We start from the raw sequence: 20,028 nt of genomic DNA, 5'->3' as shown, positions 1-20,028 counted from the left end.
TGTAGAATAACTGAGGGGGATGTCTAATTTTAGCTATTTAAAGTTGAAATGTTTGCTTGTTCGTAATTGCAATCTAGTATTTATTGCCAACTCCAGAAGCAGAAACAATTTCTCAAAATGACTGGCAGTCAGATGGATTGCAGATTTAATTTAGAGAGCAAGAAAAGTTCTCTATTACTTTCATTGCAATCGCAAGTAGGAAATCCAACAAAATTTACATCTTTGCACTATGCATTTGCTTCAAAATTAAACTGTTTTGATTGAATAACCTCCCTGGGAAAGGAATTGTTAAAGTGGAATGATATCCAGATGACCTGGAGTTTGTCGTTAACATGATATTATTGCTGTTTTTTTTAAGCAGTTAGCGCAATTGCAACATTTATTGCAGATGTTCTCAATGTTACAGAAATGTTTGATTCAGCAGTGGCTTCGTTGACTGCCTCATTATTTTGGCAATTCTTAGAAGAACATGAGCTATTTGAGGTTGCACGCAAGCCATGAATACATCATATAGTTAACATACCACAAATGTATATTTTGCTCCGAAACCAGCTATCAATTTGCAGTGAGCTCCTTCATTTTTGAATGCAAACTAATTTTCAGAATAGCTCTTCAGTCATGAAGGCCTCTTAAAGTTTCAGACAGGTTTATTCTATGTTTCAGAAATAACTTGTATTGTGCAACCATTCCATACCTCAGAATAAGGGAGTCAAAGCTCCCTATAACTTTGTTTTTTGTTCCAGCAAAGGACTGAGCACATACCAACGCCCAAACTCAAAAACCCATTATGTACCCTGATCAGATATCAAAACAATATGCATTTACCTTGAGAGAAATTCCTCATATGGTCATCTGGGGCAGGACTGCTCCCAGTTGAAGTAGACTGGTCCAGGCAGGGAAGTGAAACCACACCACCATTATCGATAATAACCACCTATTCATAGATTTAAGGATTCTGAAGTCACTTTGGCAAATTCTGAGTGAATGTAAGCAGATAAGAACATAAGAAGTAAGATCAGGAGTAGACCATCTGGCCCTTCGAGCCTGCTCTGCCATTCAATAAGATCATGACTGAACTTTTTATGGGCTTAGCTCCACTTACCCACCCAATCACTGTAACCCTTAATTCTTTTATTGTTCAAAAATCTATTGTTGCCTTAAAAACATTCAGAGAGGTAGTCTGAACTGCTTCATTGGCCAAGGAATTCCACAGACTGGGTAAACAGATAAGGTGGATATAGGGATGAGATGTGTTGTGAGAATAGGGTGGCAGGAGAATGGCTGAGTACTTAGCATAAGTCAGTGGGGCGTTATTGGGAATATCAGGCACGTCCAGCATTGGGAATTGGTGAGTGATGGTTCCAGTTCTGTTTGGGCCAGAAGCTGGGTTTGGGGGGAATGGAATGGTGTTGGGTGGAGAGCAGGTATGTTTGGGGTGAGGGTACATCAGGTCAGGTTGGGTATGTTCATGAGAGTGTTGCCATGTGATTGGGTTTAGCTTTGTAATTAGCCATTAGAACCAGCTTATAGTTCCTTGTACATTTCCTGGGTAACTATGAAGGTGAGTCAGAATACTCCAAAGTCTCTGATTCCAACTCCAGGATTTGTAATTTAGGGAAGCTTCCACAAGTGTCTGTTGGACACACTGGGGCCCATTAGAGGAAGTTCAAAGTATAGTTGCTAGCTTCAGCCCCACCACACACCGGTCTGCATTCAGAGACAGTATTGCTCCTTCCTAAATCCCTCCATCTCAACAATAAATATTTGCATTTGTATGGCACACTTAATACAGTAAAATGTCTCAAAATGTCAGGGGTATGCTCAAACAAAATTTGACAAAAGCTGCAGAAAGAGGCTTGAAAAAAGCTGACAAAGAGAGTGTTTCTAAGCATCTTTTTAAAAGAGGAAAGAGTAAACAGAAAGAGGCTGAGAGATCCCGGGAGGGAATTCCAGACCTTCGGAGATTGGCAGCCTGTGGCGCAGTTGCCAGTGGTGGTGTGATTAAGTTTGGAGATAGAAAAGGCTGAATTGAAAGAACGTCAAGATCTCAAGATTAGGAAGCTGGAGCAAGTTCCTTCATATTTCTGTACTCCTTCAGCTTTTTAAAATTCACATCTATGACCAGGCTTTTTGGTACCTCTCCATATTATCTCATTGTTGGGTTTTACTGTCCATTTTTATTACTCTTGCAACATTTTTCTACATTGAATGTATTCTATTTTTTGCCAGGGATTGTTTTTAACATGAGCTACTGGATATGGATTTTCACTCATCCTTCTTGAATTTCTTTTTATTCAGTGTTCTTCTTTTGTCATCTTTTTCAGCAACAGTTTGAGGCTCACCAAGAAGAAGGGATGATCATCTCGCACATGGCTGTGGCTGGTGTTGGAGTCTGGATAGCCTTCCATTCAGGCTCTGCTCTGCGCTTGTTTCACACAGAGACACTTGAGCACCTTCAAGATATCAACATCGCCACTCCTATTCATAACATGATAACAGGTAAGCGACTGCCCCAGAAAGGTATGTCTGTCCTTTGCTGAACAAAGAATCAGATCTCAGTGTCACATATGGTTAACTGTTACTTTGAAGTTTAATTTTAGTTAAAATTTAGTTAATTTTAGTGGAAATGGTTTGCGACTGGGAGGTGCAGTTGTTTGTTGCGAACTGAGCGGAGGTGTTCTGCAAAGCGGTCCCCAAGCCTCCGCTTGGTTTCCCCAATGTAGAGAAAGCCGCACCGGGTACAGTGGATGCAGTATACCACATTGGCAGATGTGCAGGTGAACCTCTGCTTAATGTGGAATGTCATCTTGGGGCCTGGGATGGGGGTGAGGGAGGAGGTGTGGGGACAAGTGTAGCATTTCCTGCGGTTGCAGGGGAAGGTGCCGGGTGTGGTGGGGTTGGAGGGCAGTGTGGAGCGAACAAGGGAGTCTCTACATTGGGGAAACCAAGCGGAGGCTTGGGGACCGCTTTGCAGAACACCTCCGCTCAGTTCGCAACAAACAACTGCACCTCCCAGTCGCAAACCATTTCCACTCCCCCTCCCATTCTCTTGATGACATGTCCATCATGGGCCTCCTGCACTGCCACAATGATGCCACCCGAAGGTTGCAGGAACAGCAACTCATATTCCGCCTGGGAACCCTGCAGCCATATGGTATCAATGTGGACTTCACCAGTTTCAAAATCTCCCCTTCCCCCACTGCATCCCTCAACCAGCCCAGTTCATCCCCTCCCCCCACTGCACCACACAACCAGCCCAGCTCTTCCCCCCCACCCACTGCATCCCAAAACCAGTCCAACCTGTCTCTGCCTCCCTAACCGGTTCTTCCTCTCACCCATCCCTTCCTCCCACCCCAAGCCGCACCCCCAGCTACCTACTAACCTCATCCCACCTCCTTGACCTGTCCGTCTTCCCTGGACTGACCTATCCCCTCCCTACCTCCCCACCTACACCCTCTCCACCTATCTTCTTTACTCTCCATCTTCGGTCCGCCTCCCCCTCTCTCCCTATTTATTCCAGTTCCCTCCCCCCATCCCCCTCTCTGATGAAGGGTCTAGGCCCGAAACGTCAGCTTTTGTGCTCCTGAGATGCTGCTTGGCCTGCTGTGTTCATCCAGCCTCACATTTTATTATCTTGGAATCTCCAGCATCTGCAGTTCCCATTATCTCTTGCATCTGGAGCAGTCTATGTTCTGTCTATTACTGTTCCTCAGCACCGATTCAATTAACTGATCAATTAACAGGCATTTTACTGGTGTCAAGAGCACCTTCTGCCAAGACAAAAGACCGCCAGGTACATGAAAGCAGCCACACAATGGTTTCCAGGCTTGCATGCCTGGCACTGTTGTGTTAAAACAATTCCTTGCTCACTTCTTGAGAGTCAGGCGGCATAGCAGTGCTTTCTTATTTTCCCTGCAGCCTCAGCAGTGGTAACCTTTATCTGTGGTGCTCCTGAGCTACTGGCCCCCTGGCAGCTCAGAGAGGCAGGACGTCGACCTTAATTGTTTCTTTGACCATTGCCACAAGTAAAATAGCTACTGCAATCCTGGTGTTTGCTGGCAATGGCTTAGTTTACTTAACTTTGTCCAGATAATTCCAGCCCTTGTGTCTTCAGTGTTCTCTACTGAGCTAGAATAAAACTCTTTTTGGGGGTACAAAAGCTTGCACTTTACTTCTCTAATTATACAGATTAGCATGGCTGAGGTTGAGCAGCTAACAGTTATAGTGAACCCTGTACTGCATGATAAATTGGCTCTCTGCATGTTCTCCCCTTCAACAAAGAAGCGAAATCTAACACATTTCCAGACTACTGCATCAAAACTAAACTTATTCAAAGATTTGTTTAGGGATTAAGAAACATTATCACAAGGTACAAATGAAGCTTGATTGTAAATTATACAAATATTTAAGTGCTTTAAACAAAAATCAAAACTAAGATTAGGTTTGTCTTCCTGCTGGAGAGCCCACTGGACTAGCCTATGATTTTCCAGTCTACTAAACTCGATAAGACAAAGATGATAAACTGGTGCTTGTAAAAATAGAAACTGTTGGTTGAAATCTAATCAGCATATGTTTGAAATTGGATCTTTTGGTAATTTCTGTGAGATGATTGCTCACTGGCTTACTCTTCTTCATTGCTCTTGTGGCTTGCTAATAGAGACTGAAACTCTGGAGAAGTTTATAAGGTCTCTTTTGAAGGCAACACTCAATCAAAATCAAATCTGAGTTTTAATCATTTTGACAAAGCGGTGAAAGCTTAAATTGATGACTTTGTCTCTTCATTTGTTCTGGGGGTATCAGCATTTTAGGCTGAGCACGTAATTATTACTGCTGTCCAGGTGTGCTTGAGAAACTAGTTTTGAGCCACCTTTTAAACCACTGCAATAAAAGCACTCCCAGTGTTAAGGCATTGAATTCCAGGATTTTGGTCCAATCAAGAAGACACTGTGGTGTTGTCTCCATTTTGAAATGTGTGTTGGAGGTGAATGTAGAAATTATCATAGAGCTCTACAGAACAGAAAGAGGCCCTTTCCCATCATATCAATGCTGGTCATCAATGGTCTATCTACTCTAATCCAATTTTCCAGCACTTGGCTGGTAACCTTCTATATTATGGCTTTTGAAGGGTTTGTCTAAATAGTTCTTTGATATTGTGAGGTTCTGCCTCTACCACCCCATGGATGAAAAAGAATTTCCTCCAATCCCTTCTATGCTAGCTGCCACTTGCCTTCAACATATGACCCCTGATTACTGACCTCTCTACTTAAATATTTCTTCTCATCCACTCTGTATATGTGCCTCATAATTTTGTACATCTTAAGCATGTCCCCAAACCCAGGCCTTCTCGAACGTAAACAGGAACTCGCAAGATATTAAAGAACTATTTACATGAGCATTTGAAACACCATATATACAAGGTGATGAGCCATGTGGTGGAAAATGGGATCAAAATAGATGGATGCTTGATGACTGGCGTAGAAACAATGGGCCAAATCTTTCTATACTGTAAGATCTCTATACTCTATCATGGTCTTTGAAGAAAGTGAGAATGGCGGGCTGCAACAGGAGAAGAAAAATTGAAGGAAGTTTCTTTCCCTCAGGCTACTACTCTCATGTAGAAATCACCAGGCTTTAGAAATCCACATTGCCAGTCCATGTCTTTATCCACACTTGTTGGACCATGGAATGGGGGTGTGTGTATGCTGCAGAAAGGGTAGAGAGTGGAAAGCAATAAAATTTCCCTGAAAATATAGAGAGTGAATGGTGTCATCATAATCTATGAGAAGGTAGCAAAGAGTTAATGAAGTGATGTGATCCTATCCACCCTCTTATATACACAGGATATTTACTCGCCTATTGTATAGGATGTATCTTAATGCCTATTAACACAGCTGCAGTTTTCTTTGCTACTGTATTGTGATATTCGACCTTGAGCTTTCCATTTCCTTCATAACTGTGCAGCTTCTTGATAAATTCAACCTTCCTTTACCTGCTTTAGCCAATTATTGTTTTAGTCATGGATGATTTATTTGGCTTTTTTTTTGTGCTTCTCTGTTATCAAATGAAGCCCGGCAATACAATTTGTATAGCACTGGTTTTCATTCATTTTCATGTGTTCTCAGTTAATTAAATGGCTTTTCACAGTTTCATTGAGGAATACCGTACCAAAGAAATGGCGATTTTGTTGTGTTTGGTTCGTATGAATCTTTTTTATTTTGCCAATTAGATTTTAACGCAACAGAGTTTCATCACTACCAAATAAAATCACAAAAAGCAAAGGGTGCTTCAGAGTTAATTTTTCTTTTTCTTTCTTACATTTCCAAAATTATGTCAGGTTTTGGCTACTGTTAATGATTTTTTTGTGTGAATTTTTAGGAGGTATATTTATTCTTTCATGGAATGTAGCTGTCACCGGCATTGCTAGCATTTGTTGCCCTTGAACTGACTTGCTTCTTTAGCTGTTTCAGGTATTAGTTAAGAGTCGACCATTGCTGTGTAAACGGAGTCACATGTAGGCTATCGAGAGAAGAATAGCAAATCTCGTTCTGCTATAAGCCATCAGATCTTTTTTTAAGCAACACAGACTGATAGTTTTATGGTCACTGTTGCCGAAGATTAGTTTTATATTCCAGACTTATCGATTTGAACTTAGATCCCATCAGCTACCACAGTAGGATTTGAATCCAAATCCACAGGTATTTGCCTTGGCCTCTGGATTACTGATCCAGTGACATTAGCGCTATACAACCATCTCTCTGTCTACCCAGTATGGTTGCAGAGACATATCATTGTCTCATCAGCCTGCAGGAGATGGGCAAAAATGCGACTGGCCTTTACTATCATTGAATTCTTCTACTGTGGAGAGTCAGAAGATTGAGCTTCTTTCAGTGCAGCATCACACACTGAGTTGGTGTATCAATGCACTGAGTCATAGGGCTGGTGTTATGACTTGGACACAGACAGTGGGAGTTGGGAATTTCATGACTCACCATGCCCACCTTAGGAGAAAGAAGAATAATATGTATTCCAGAGGTTGGATACATATTCAGGTGTACTCACCACCTTTGGCTGAGACACCCACAGTGGGTGTAAATTATCAACACAGCCTTAAATGCCCACCTTGATTCTCTGAAATTTTGCCCCAGTTGTATTGTTAACTATTAAGCGCTCTAGCCCTCACCCCTTACATTATCTTATCCTTGCACCCACTCGCCATGCTCTATCAATGCCAACCCATGGCCTCATCTTCCCCTTCCCATGGCTGCCATACTCTGTATGCTGACACATAGCACTTCAATGCTCACACACTCAATGTACAAGGTATTTAGAATCAATTAGCTTTGCACAACAGTGGCATGTGGAAAAGTTTAATTTTAAAAAGGCTTTCTTTAAAATTCTGCTGTTTCTGCAAGTGTATAAAAGGTGTCAATAAACCAGGCTACTATCATCCCCATAACTAAGAAAACACATGCGGTCTCCCTAAATGACTATTGCCCAAGAGCTTGGACTTCAGTAATCACGAAATGCTTTGAGACGCTGGTCGTGGCCCATATCAATTCCAGTCTCCCAACCTGCCTCAATCCCCTGCAGTTTGTCTAACGACATAACAGGTCCACAGAGGATGCCGTATCCCTAGCCCTGCACTCATCCCTGGAGCATATAGACAACAAAGACACCTACGTCAGACTCCTGCATGTGTGCTACAGCTCCAACCTTCACATCATTATCCCCTCCAGACTGACCTTAAAACTGCATGCCCGTGGTCCCAGCTCAGCCCTCTGCAACTGAATCCTCAGCTTTCTGACCCATAGGCCTCAATCAGTGAGGATAGGTAACTGCACCTCCTCCCACAATAACATTCAACACAAGAGCCCACCCAAGGATACGTCCTCTGACCCCTACTATACTCCCTGTACACCTATGACAGTGTTGACAATTTCCGATTGAACGCCATTTACAAGTTCGCCAACAACACCACTGTAATGGGGCAGATATCTGACAACAATGAATCAAAATCCAGAAGGGAGGTAGAATGCTAGGTGACATGCTGCAATGAAAACAATCTGTCTCTCAACGTCGACAAAGAACTGATCATTGACTTCAGAAAGAAAGGAGGAGAAGACGCCCCCATCTACATCAACGGAACTGAGCCTGAGTGAGTGGAGAGCATCAAGTTCTTGGAGTGAAAATAACTAGAAAACTGTCCTGGACTTCCCATGTAGACGCGACGATCAAGAAAGCACAACAGTGCCTCTCTTTTGTCAGGCAGCTCAGGAAATTTCACACGTCCATAAGGTCCCTCACCAATGTCTACAGATGCACCATTGAAAGCGTGCTGTCTGGGTGCATAACGGCCTGGCATGGCAACTGCTCCACCTAGGACTGTAAGAAACTTAAGGTTGTGTGCACAGCTTAGACCATCGTGGAAGACAACCTTCCATCCATGGACTCTATTTAAACGGCTTGTGCCATGGAAAGGTGGCCAACATCATCAAAGATCCATGGCATCCAGGTAATGATCTCCTCCAACCTTTTCCATCAGGCAGAAGATACTGAAGCCTGAACACATGCACAAACAGGTTCAGGAACAGCTTATTTCCGATCATTATCAGATGTTGAATGGACTTTGGCCTCAACCAATGTAACCTGCATGCCTCTAAATCTTTTTGATCTGTATATCGTTTGCTTGCTGTGATGTGCCTCTACGAATCATAAACAAAGTTTTTCACTGTATGTTGGTACATGTACATACTGTCCCTTAAGCAGTGATAATGGGAACTGCAGATGCCGGAGAATCCAAGACAACAAAGTGTGAAGCTGGATGAACACAGTAGGCCCAGCAGCATCTCAGGAGCACAAAAGCTGACGTTTCGGGCCTTGACCCTTCATCAGAGAGGGGGATGGGGTGACGGTTCTGGAATAAATAGGGAGAGAGGGGGAGGCGGACAGAAGATGGAGAGAAAAGAAGACAGGTAGAGAGGAGAGTATAGGTGGGGAGGTAGGGAGGGGATAGGTCAGTCCAGGGAGGACAGACAGGTCAAGGAAGCGGTATGAGGTGGTAGGTAGGAAATGGAGGATCGGCGTGAGGTGGGAGGAAGGGATGGGTGAGAGGAAGAACAGTTTAGGGAAGCGGAGACAGGCTGGGCTGGTTTTGGGATGCAGTGGGGAAAGAGGACGAGCTGGGCTGGTTTTGTGATGCAGTGGGGGGAGGGGAAGAACTGGGCTGGTTTTGGGATGCAGTGGGGGAAGGGGAGATTTTGAAGCTTGTGAAGTCCACATTGATACCATTGGGCTGCAGGGTTCCCAAGCGGAATATGAGTTGCTGTTCTTGCAACCTTCGGGTAGCATCATTGTGGCACTGCAGGAGGCCCATGATGGACATGTCGTCTAGGGAATGGGAGGGGGAGTTAAAATGGTTCGCAACTGGGAGGTGCAGTTGTTTGTTGCAAACCGAGCAGAGGTGTTCTGCAAAGCGGTCCCCAAGCCTCTGCTTGGTTTCCCCAATGTAGACGAAGCCACACCGGGTACAATGGATGCAATATACCACATTGGCAGATGTGCAGGTGAACATCTGCTTGATATGGAAAGTCATCTTGGGGCCTGGGATAGGGGTGAGGGAGGAGGTGTGGGGGCAAGTGTAGCACTTTCTGCGGTTGCAGGGGAAGGTGGCGGGTATGGTGGGGTTGGAGGGGAGTGTGGAGTGGACAAGGGAGTCGCGGAGAGAGTGGTCTCTCTGGAAGGCAGACAAGGGTGGGGATGAAAAAATAGCTTGGGTGATGTCATCTTGGTGTCCCTCGTCCGCATTGAGGAGAGCGTGGCACTTACTCTGGTGGAGCGGAGAAATTCACTGATCTTCTTGTGGTAGCGATGGCCTTTCCCCTGATTATGGCACTGATCCAATAGCAATCTCTGAGCACTCTGTCAGGGTACAATGGCATGGCCTCCTCTGCTGGCCCTCCTCTGGACCACCCTGTCTACTAGAACCTCTGGCCCCCTGTTGGAGAGTCATGGCACCATTTTCCCCTTCTCAGGCATCTTCAGAAAGACTGACCTTTGACCAGGAAAGCCAGAGTTTGTCTATCTGCATGCAGGTTTTAACTAAAATGGAATAGTTGTTTATTGTCTCTTGTGTTTTCTACAAAGATTAATTACAATCAAAAGGATTTCAGTCACCATACCATGGTGCCTATATTGATATGAGAAGGTATGGATTAGAAAGAAAATGAAGCAGGCACCATAGATGCTATCTGTCAGTAAGTATCCAGCGAGTGCCAAGTTCTTCTGACAATGGCAGGTGGTACGATGTGGCTGAATTCGGGCTATAGGGACATCATAGAGGCAGACAGGCTGTTAACGGGACCAGTTTAGAACAGTGCAGCAAGATGTCCCGCTCGGCCTCGCAAGGAGAAACTCTCTGTGAAACTCTACAAAATTGATACTTAGCCAAAAACAAAATTCAGCCCTAAGTGTTGTAATATCCCACGTTATCTTTAGGTGTGGTTCACACATATAAAGCCGTTATATCGGGAAGTATTTCCGATCTTATATATTTGAATTCTGCCGTAGTATTTACACAGCTTCATAAAACGAACTGGACAGATTCAGCTTTTTAAGGGAACAAAGTTTGCAGAGTAGGTTCTGTCCTCCTGTAATTTGCATAAAAATCATTTGAAACAATTCAACTGCATCAAGCACTAACATGATATTCCATAATTAGGTTTAGATTTTTACCACTCCTGTTCCGCTCTGGTCTAACAATATCTCTAATCCACACCCAGAGAAGATCATCTCACGGTGAACCAAAAGTTCTCTTTAGGCTGGTAGTTTTGAAGGCTATTTAGCTGTTTATTCAGGAGGAAATCAAAATATAGCATCAGCCTATCTCTTAATTTAATCTCAGCTGATCAAGATCATCAATGCTACAAGATGTTGTTTTCGTCTGGAGTCTTGTTCTAGTCACCCTTGTAGATAACACAGAATAGGGATAAACTGCAACAGCACTTATTCAAAATCACAGCAGGTAGAATTAGTGACAAAAAAGTCCGTACATCTTGTGTGGACAATCTTTGTTTGTTGAGTGGCCAATTCGTGTTCCATGCATTCTCATGCATTGATATTACGGAAGTCATTATATAGCACTGCAGATGTCCAATCTGTAAATCTGTTCACCTCATTCAGCCATTGTTCAGGAGTGTATAAGAATCAGATGTGTCTGCTCCTGAGTGAGGCTACAGACTGTGCAAAACCCATTTGCGTATAATGCAGCTTTAGGAAAAACATGGATCTAGTTCAGTTGCCACATCCCTGTGTTCTTAAAGAGGTTATCTGTTATGTAGAGTAGACTCGTATTTTATTTTGGTTGTGAATTCTCTGAAAGTGACTTTTTAAGTTTTTTTTTCCCCATGAGATTGCAGAGTAACAAAATGTTGATACTTCAGTTGCAGATGTTTCCTGTCTTCTGAATTTCCTTTGCTTTGTAAAGAATGCGCTGCTTCCTGTTTTTTTTCAAAAACTAATTTTGTCATTTAGCACTTCAGTACTATCCATGTGTAATCATTGGTACTGTAGGTCTTTTGTTTTATCTTCTGGTGCATGCTCTGCCTTTGAAAGTAAAGCTTGGATGTATAAAGAGGCTGAGTTTTGAGGAAAGATATGTCAAGTTCAAACCATATTTGTTTGTGTTAAGCATCAATCCAGCCATGAAGTATTTTCCCCTAGATTACCATTGACTTCACTTTGACTACACTTTTACATGCTCTTTGATACCACACTCAGTCAAATGATATACTCTCATAAATAATAAATATTTCAAAAGATCCTCCACAGTAGAAACAAAAATGTTAGAAGTGCAAACCGCTCATGGTTCGATTGAGCAGTCTAATTCTGATCTTTGATAAATCAAGTGACTAGATGCTTTCCTTACATTTTCATACAAGTCATTGGTGAAAGTACACAAAAAAGACAAGTGTACATGTATGATGCACCAGATACATTTTATTTCCAATTCTTAAACATAATGTGTAATCTTTTAATCTCCTTATGTATCATTCATTCAGATCCTAATTTGAGAAAAATCCTCAGAACCTGCCATGACCTTTTCTCTTTGCTGAAATTAATCTGTGCTATATTACATTTCCGATATTAGGCGTGCCTGTAGAATATTTATATAGCCTTATACTCAGTGACCCAGATCTTCGCCCCAGTGTTTTCAAAAGCTTTTGCAGTGCACATCCTTCATCTTGCTTGGTCACCAGAAATCATAGGTATTAGCCATATATTTATGAGAGTCTGCAAAGGAGCAGGGGACAGACTTGTAGTTGGAGGAAATCTCAGGGACTCGGGTCACGCAGAAATTGATGGCAGGAGCCTGTATTCATTTTCTCATTGTGGTGCCTGCCCAGCAGCCAGATAATTTGACAGGCTAACTGGCAGGAAAATTATCAGCCGGAGCTTATTGGGGATTGGCCTTGGCAGTCAGGAGAGATTTGTGGGTGGCAGTGGTTCTCACACCTAGCCAACAATTTTGGTGCTGTATGGATGACGACCACCAGTTGCACTAGTGAAGAGAGGCTGTCATCAGTAGAAAGGTAGAGGGTCTTGGTGAGGGAGCAGTCTTCTTTTCTTGTTTTACACAAAGTAATGTAAAAAGCATTAAACTGCAGGAATTGCCTTTATTTCACCGGAGATTTCCTGATGCAGGAGCTTAACTTAAAGATGAAGAAGTGTCTGTCTTTCTGGAACGGGGAGAGAGGCCAATTTAACTCATTTATTTTTCTCACCTTTAGTGCATAAGCAGAGGTTTTTAAGTTGACTTTTTATTTGAAACAGACTTTGGTGTGTTTTCCTATCTATCTGTTTATGAAGTTCAATTTTTAAAGTGACGGGCAACTGAATGGGGTGGCTTGGTGGCTCAGAGGTTAGCACAGCTGCCTCACAGTGCCAGGGACCTGGGTTCAGTTCCAGTCTAGGGCAACTGTCTGTGTGGAATTTGCACATTTTCTCCATGTGGGTTTCCTCCGGTTGCTCTAGCTCCCTCCCACAGTCACAAAAATGAGCAGGTTAGGTGGATTGGCCACGCTAAATTGATTGGCACTGCATCCACTCCTTCCCCACACTGGCACTCTATAGCAGGACTGTGTACTATCTACAAGATGTAGCCCACAAAACTAACCAAACATCTTTAAACAGCACCTTCACAACCACTTCCATCTAGAAGAACAAAGGCAGTACATGCATTTGTTCCCATGTTCCCCTCCAAGCCATTTATCATCCTGCCTTGGAAGTATATCACTGATCCTTCACTGTCACTGGGTCAAAATCCTGGAATTCCCGTCCTGAGGGCATTGTAGGTCCACTGCAGCGATTCAAGAAGACAACTCACCACCACCTTCTCAAGGGCACCTAGGAACCATCAAATGAATACTGGCCAGTGGTGCTCATATCCCTCGACTGAAAGAAAAACAAAAGCAGAGAAACGTGACAGTTCTCCCAAGAACCACCACAGCAGACTCTATTCTAAGTCTGTAATAGTATTACTGTCGTAATAAATAATGGCAATTTAAGAATTCTTCTGACATGAGCAACAAAATCACAATTACATGTTAACTATGACCACATTAACACACAGAAGCAGGCCATTTGCTGCATCATGCCTGACCCACCTCTCCTTAGGAGCATATTACGCAGTGTGATTTCCCCCTTTCTCCACAGACCCCTGCATTTCCCTCCTTCTCTGATAACAACCCAATTAACTCTTGAAGTCTTGATTGTCTGTACCTCCAAACACACAAAGCTTATGCATTTCAGATCTTAACCACTTTCTACATGAAAACGTTCTTCCTTTGCTAATTACTTTAAAATTGTTCCCACTTGTTCTCAATTATTTGGTGATTTTATACACTTTTCACTGTACTGCTGTACTTCTGTATTGAACACGTGAACCAACAAACCTAATTCAATGGAAATGGTTTCTCTCAATTTATTCTATCCAGGCTTTTTAATAGTTATGAACACCTTTAACAAATTTCCTGTCAACCTTCCTTTTTCCCAAGGGTAACAGATCCAGACTCCTTTCATCAATCCATTTAACTGAATTTTCTAATCCTTGGGGCCATTTTAATGCATTTCTCTCACCACTCAACCTAATGTCTTCAGTTTTCCTCCGTGTAATGCCCAGAACTGGAGACAGTACCCCATAGGGACAAGATACTAAATTATATAAGTTTAACAAACTTGCTTTCTTTTATATTTTATGTCCCTGTTGATAAAAGCACGGATTGATACCAAATGCTTTACGACCTGCATTTTTTTTTGGTCTGAGCTGCCATCTTCAATGATTTATGCAACAATTCCCTATCTCTACCTCTGATCTTTTATCCCTTATGGAATTGTACCTTTTGTCATCTTTCAGCATTTTTCTTCCCAAAATGAATCACATCCCTCTTTTAGGGGTTAAAACCTCCTGCCATTTTACCATAGCCCTAGCAAGAAAATAGTGGAAACAAAGATTTCAGCCATCTGTGGGAGACTTTCCTTTATCATGGTAAATCCTGGGAAGGAAAGCGAGTGGATCTCTGCATACAGAATCTCTACTCTTAGCTGAATCAGGACTCAGCTTATCAATTGTGAATGGTACAGCCAGTCAGATAGCATACGCTTGCATCCAGATGAGTTTTTTTTATATTCATTCACAGGATGAGGGTGTTTCTGACTAGACCAGTATTTATTGCCTGTCCCTAATTGCCCAGAGGGCAGTTAAGAGTCAACCATATTGCTGTGGATCTGGAGTCACATGTAGGTCAGACCAGGTAAGGATGACCGTTTCCTTCCCTAAGGGACATTAGTAAACCAGATGGGTTTTTCCATAAATTGATAATGTATTCACGGTCACCATTAGACTCTTAGTTCCAGTTAAAATATATCCCATTGGTACAGCCAGGGATTCAGATATTTTTTCATCTTAATATGCCAAAGGTAATTTCCTTTGCTCACGACCAATGGGAGCTATGGTTAGGAATGGAACTTAGATGGTCCATCCTCCTCCCAGGGCATTGAGTAGCAAGTACATTCATTGTCTTTTGTAAGTGAGATGCTCTGTTGCCCCTCCTGAATCCATCTGCATGTCCCTTCCCAACCTGCATGGGTCTGCTTTAGGGTTGCTGATGCATCTGATGCCAGCAATTGAATTGGAATTGTTAGCTGAGGAATTTCAGTCATTTGTAGTTTTCCAGAATGGACACCCAACCCCAATCGTTTGCACCTACCTTTGCTGCCCACCTTGGCCTTCGCATTTCTCACACAATCCAGTATTGACTCCTCAATCACTATTGAACTTGCAGCAGAAAAATAGTAACCAGCGTGTGTGGATGTATCTGGTGAAGAATAGCCACTGTTTCATACTAATCATGAAGGTTTGAAAGCAATTCATTGTTTGAAGTGGGGTGTTTGCATTGTTTCAGTGAAATAAATGCTGTTTAGATAGCAGTGCTGATATCATAGTATGCTTCAGTGTAATATTTAGGACTGTGAAGTGTCCTTCATTTTGACATCAGAAGACACAGCCTCTCAAAATTTGACCAACTTCCACCTATGTTATAGAGAAGTTTCAAGTTTAATCACAACAATTTTGCGTTCATTTCTTTTTTCGTAAAAAATGTTAATGCCATTCAAAAATTAAGTATTAAAATATTCTTAAAAACAAACATCATGAATATAATTTGGCAAAACTGAGGAGCTGAGACCCAAAACATTGGCTGTGTTTCTGTCCACGTGCTGCCAGACCTGCTGAGTTTCTCCAGCAATTGCTTGTTTTTGTTGTAAATCAGGTATTAGATGTGGATAGCTTCCAATATTTTTCTGGCTTTTGATCGTGTAGTCTTCCAACCTATTTAAACAAAAAAGATGAGAACTCATTAGATCTGGGGCAGGTAAAAGTGCATTACAAACTACACAGTGTTTTCGTAATAAACAGAGGCCATATGACACGACAAATGACATGACAAATTCCACTTGACACGAATGACAATATTGTTCTTGCCTGTGCTGAATGAGTACAATGTCAGGAATACTGTATTGACAGTTATACACAGGACATAGAATGCTGCATTGATATCTTTCTACCCTAAATTCAAGCTAACTTCTTACTGAGAAAACTTTAACTTGCATTCAATTTGAGGAAAATAAAAGCAGCAGTCGCTGCAGGGGTTGGGGGGGGGGTGGATTCTTATTGTAATCTGACTGATGTGACCTATGGCAAGATTTATGGCAGAATTGGAAGGGATGTCCAACACAACCTATGTGGACATTGGAGACAACACCCTTCTTGACCTGTGTGGAGTTTGCACATTCTCCCAGTGTCTGCTTGGGTTTCCTCTGGGTGCTCCAGTTTCCTCCCGCAATCCAAAGATATGCAGGCTAGGTGGATTGGCTGTGCGAAATTGCCAGTTGTGTTTCAGGGATTTATAGATTAGGAGGGTTAAAGGGGGATGGGTCTGTGTGGGATTCTCTGAGGGTTGGTGTGGCCTTGTTGGGCTGAAGGGCCTGTTTCCACACTGTAGGGATTCTGTGATTGACCTGAACTTCCAAGGGATAGCGAGGGGAAATGGGATATGGGAGGAGGGCCCAGCCACTTCTGTTGTAACTTGAGTGGAGACTTACGAGTGACTCATGAGTGGCTCCTCCTCTGGCTAGATACCTGCTAGCAGTGCCCTGTCTCCTTACGAGGAAGAGTCAGGTGGAGTGCTCGCCAGGTATCCATCCCCCTGTCACCATGCCTTCGGTTCTGAGAACCAATTGTGGTGACGGAGTTCAAGTGTGTGCATCTCTCCAGCGGACCTTGAATGTTCAGACAGACCATGTTATGCTTGGGACAACTGGATCCCCATATCATAGCTGCACCGCAGCAGCTTTTGGTTAATTTTAGTGATGTTTCCCAATTGGGAATGCAGCACAGCGGCTATCGAGTTTGTGATGTGGGGGTGATGAGAGTTGCTGTCAGGGAAATGTGGTCTCAGCTTCCCCTCCTGGGCATTGTCTAGAAACATTCTGACTGAACAGAGCAGCCTCACAGTGCCAGTACTCATCCGGCTGGATAGGAGCATTTTAAAGATGGCATGGATGCAAGGCATGCCAGTCTTTGAGTGGATGTCCTGTGTATAGGAAGGTGTTTTGGGATTGTAGCTGGAATCAGACAGCTGGAATGTCAGAAACCAGAGGAGTGGTGTAGGTAGTTACTAAGGGGCATTCGGTAAGATACAGCAAGAAATTTTAAAGGCCTCTAAGTAGAAATGTGTCCAAGAGATTCACTGCAACTTACATTTAGCTAGAGAAGCTGAAGATTCAGCCCGATGCATCTTTTGTGAGCATATTGGTTACTAGTGATAGTAATGTTTGGACATTATTGTTGTTTCTGAAGGTACTTCAAAATTAGATCCTTCATAGCTTTAGGAATCATGATTGTGCTTCCTGATGTTGGAAACTCTTGTCATTTTACGTGGAATATGAACAACTGCTATCCAGGATGAAAGGAGGAGTGTAATGCTTCAAAATATAGGGGACAGGTTAAAAATTGTGTTGTAGCTGACAGATTGAGTAAATGGCTCATCGAAGTTTCAAACAAACCATGGAACACATTCTTCTTGGGACTAAAACAAAGAGACAGGTTTGTTAAAAGAATATTGGATCAAATTAAAAAGCTTCAATAAAAGATCTACATTGATGAATAACTGTGTAGAAATATAATTTCATTGCAGCCCCTTAAGAGAAAAGAATTAGGTTATTGAAAATGGGTCGTGATGTTAAAATAACTATGCTATTTATGTTAAATTGTGTTAAACTTTAATTAACACACTGGTAGTAATTTCTCCTTCTTGATTAGCATTGCCATATTTTAATGTATTTTGCATCTTTCAATTACTTACTCTAGATTTAATTTTTTGCAACTGATTCCTTTGGATTGCTTTTCCACTCAGTTAAAAGATACAATTAGTTCTAAATACCTTGTGTTTTAGCCCATTATTTGACCTGAACTCCAATTTTTTATTATCTGCAATCTTGCCTGTTTTGCTTGCTTAATCTGGATCAAGTTTGAATATGCTAGATGATCGGGGTGGCATGGTGGCTCAGTAGTTAGCACTGCAGCTTCATAGCGCCAGGGACCCAGGTTCAATTCCAGCCTCGGGCGACTGTCTGTATGCAGTTTGCACATTCTCCCCGTGTCTGCGTGGGTTTCCTCCAGGTGCTCCGGTTTCCTCCCACAATCCAAAGATGTGCAGGCTAGGTGGATTGGCGATGCCAAATTGCCCGTAATGTTCAGGGGTGTGTGGGTTGTAGGGGAATGGGTCTGGATGGGATGCTTCGAGGGGCGGTGTGGACTTCTTGGGCCGAAGGGCCTGTTTCCACACTGTAGGTAATCTAATCTAACCTAACCTCCTTTGGCATTGTTTGTGCTAAATTAAGGATTTCAGTACCCTGTCATCACTGGCATATTATTCAGGGATGTTAGATGACTATTAGGAAAACATGCCCTAAAAAGAAATCATTCAAGTATAACAGTGATCCAACTATGACATACAGTCACACACATAGAAACAGGCCCTTCAGCCCATGTCTTTGCCAAGTAGAAAACACCCAACTATATTGATCCCATTTACCTGCATTTGGTCCAGAGCATACTGTCCCCTGGTATTTCAAAAATGCTTCTTAAATATTGAGTGAGTATCTCTGTCACTCTCTCAGACAGCACCTTCTATATTTCTACCTCCCTCTGGGTGAGAAAAGTCTTTTCCATATCTCCTCTAAACCACTTACTCCTCACCTTAAACTTATGGCCGCTAGTCCTAGACATGTCTGCCATAGGGAAGAGATGCCTGTCCCATCAAGCTGAATCTTTAGATATTTTGGCTAAATGTCATTTTCATCAGGTTTTGTGGAAGATTTCTCTCCACAAGGCCCGGCGAATTTTCTGATAATATCATCCCACATTAGCTTCATTAACTACCTGCTTCTGTCAACCAATCTAACCAGATTCTACCACTCACCATAGCCAGATGGACTCACCATGGTACATACCCTAAATAATTTAGCATCTCTGGTGGCACCATTTTCAAATTCCAACTATATACTCATCAAACATTGGCAGTCCAGCGTTGCCCTTCTCTGCCCCACATCAGTAGAGACAAATCCATCTCATAGCAAAGAGGCAGCATGGCTGACATTTACTTGCACATTAATAGCACATTAGTAACCCATTCGCCACTTAAGCGCACCTCACTAGTTCATACGCATGTCCCATCAAACAACCGTCTCCTGCTACTCTTTCCCCAGCGCCCACTGTAGCCCAGCTTCTGATCATTCTTCAATGTGTGGCCATCACATACAGGGAAACCTCCAAGCAATGCAAAAAATACTTCTATGTAGAAATACTAAAAGGGGAAAAAAGATCAAACGAAACAACTTACACTTCTCCCCTGGAAGACAAACTGCTTACTTGTTGTGCAGTATGTATTTGACAGTCAACGTGTGATCACTGCATCCAGCTCTAAAACTGGGTGTCAAATAAGTTCTGTTTGGCTTTAGTGCCCAACCCAGTCCCACATAAGGTGATATTCCTTCTTATAAGTAAGCAAGCCCTGTGATGTAGTGGCCTCCATTCTGAAAGGTTGTACCTTTTCCTCTGCTCAAATTGTAGCAGCATTGCAACAGCAGTGCCAATTCACTCCAAAGTGCAGCATGGCAGCACAGAAATATACGGAGTGCCATAAAGGCATGGAGATAGTGAATGTAAGCAGCTGTAGACATGGGGTGTGTGCATCCACTGTGTGCACTGAATGTGCCCTAGGACATTAGTGCCAGAAGGTCGAGATGAAAGTCCAGAGGAGCAAGCTGGAGTCCCCAGGTTAAAATAGTATCAGAGATAATGGGAACTGCAGATACTGGAGAATTCCAAGATGACAAAATGTGAGGCTGGATGAACACAGCAGGCCAAGCAGAATCTCAGGAGCACAAAAGCTGACGTTTCGGGCCTAGACC

The 20,028-nt window shown here is 42.8% G+C and overlaps 1 protein-coding gene across 3 annotated transcripts in view; it reads left to right on the top strand.

Moving 5' to 3' along the window:
- Positions 1–20,028, top strand: part of arhgef10 (Rho guanine nucleotide exchange factor (GEF) 10) — a 271,880-nt gene that overhangs the window by 236,354 nt on the left and 15,498 nt on the right. For all 3 annotated transcript variants that reach the window (XM_048530741.2, XM_048530739.2, XM_048530740.2), the window contains one exon: positions 2,325–2,499. In XM_048530741.2, the coding sequence (XP_048386698.1) occupies positions 2,325–2,499 (175 nt within the window). The remainder of the gene's footprint in view (positions 1–2,324; positions 2,500–20,028) is intronic.

Source organism: Stegostoma tigrinum, chromosome 4 (genome assembly GCF_030684315.1).
Source record: "Stegostoma tigrinum isolate sSteTig4 chromosome 4, sSteTig4.hap1, whole genome shotgun sequence".
Lineage (NCBI taxonomy): Eukaryota > Metazoa > Chordata > Chondrichthyes > Orectolobiformes > Stegostomatidae > Stegostoma > Stegostoma tigrinum.
The sequence above is the reverse complement of the archived record's forward strand: the minus strand, read 5'-3'. Positions and strand labels throughout refer to the sequence as shown.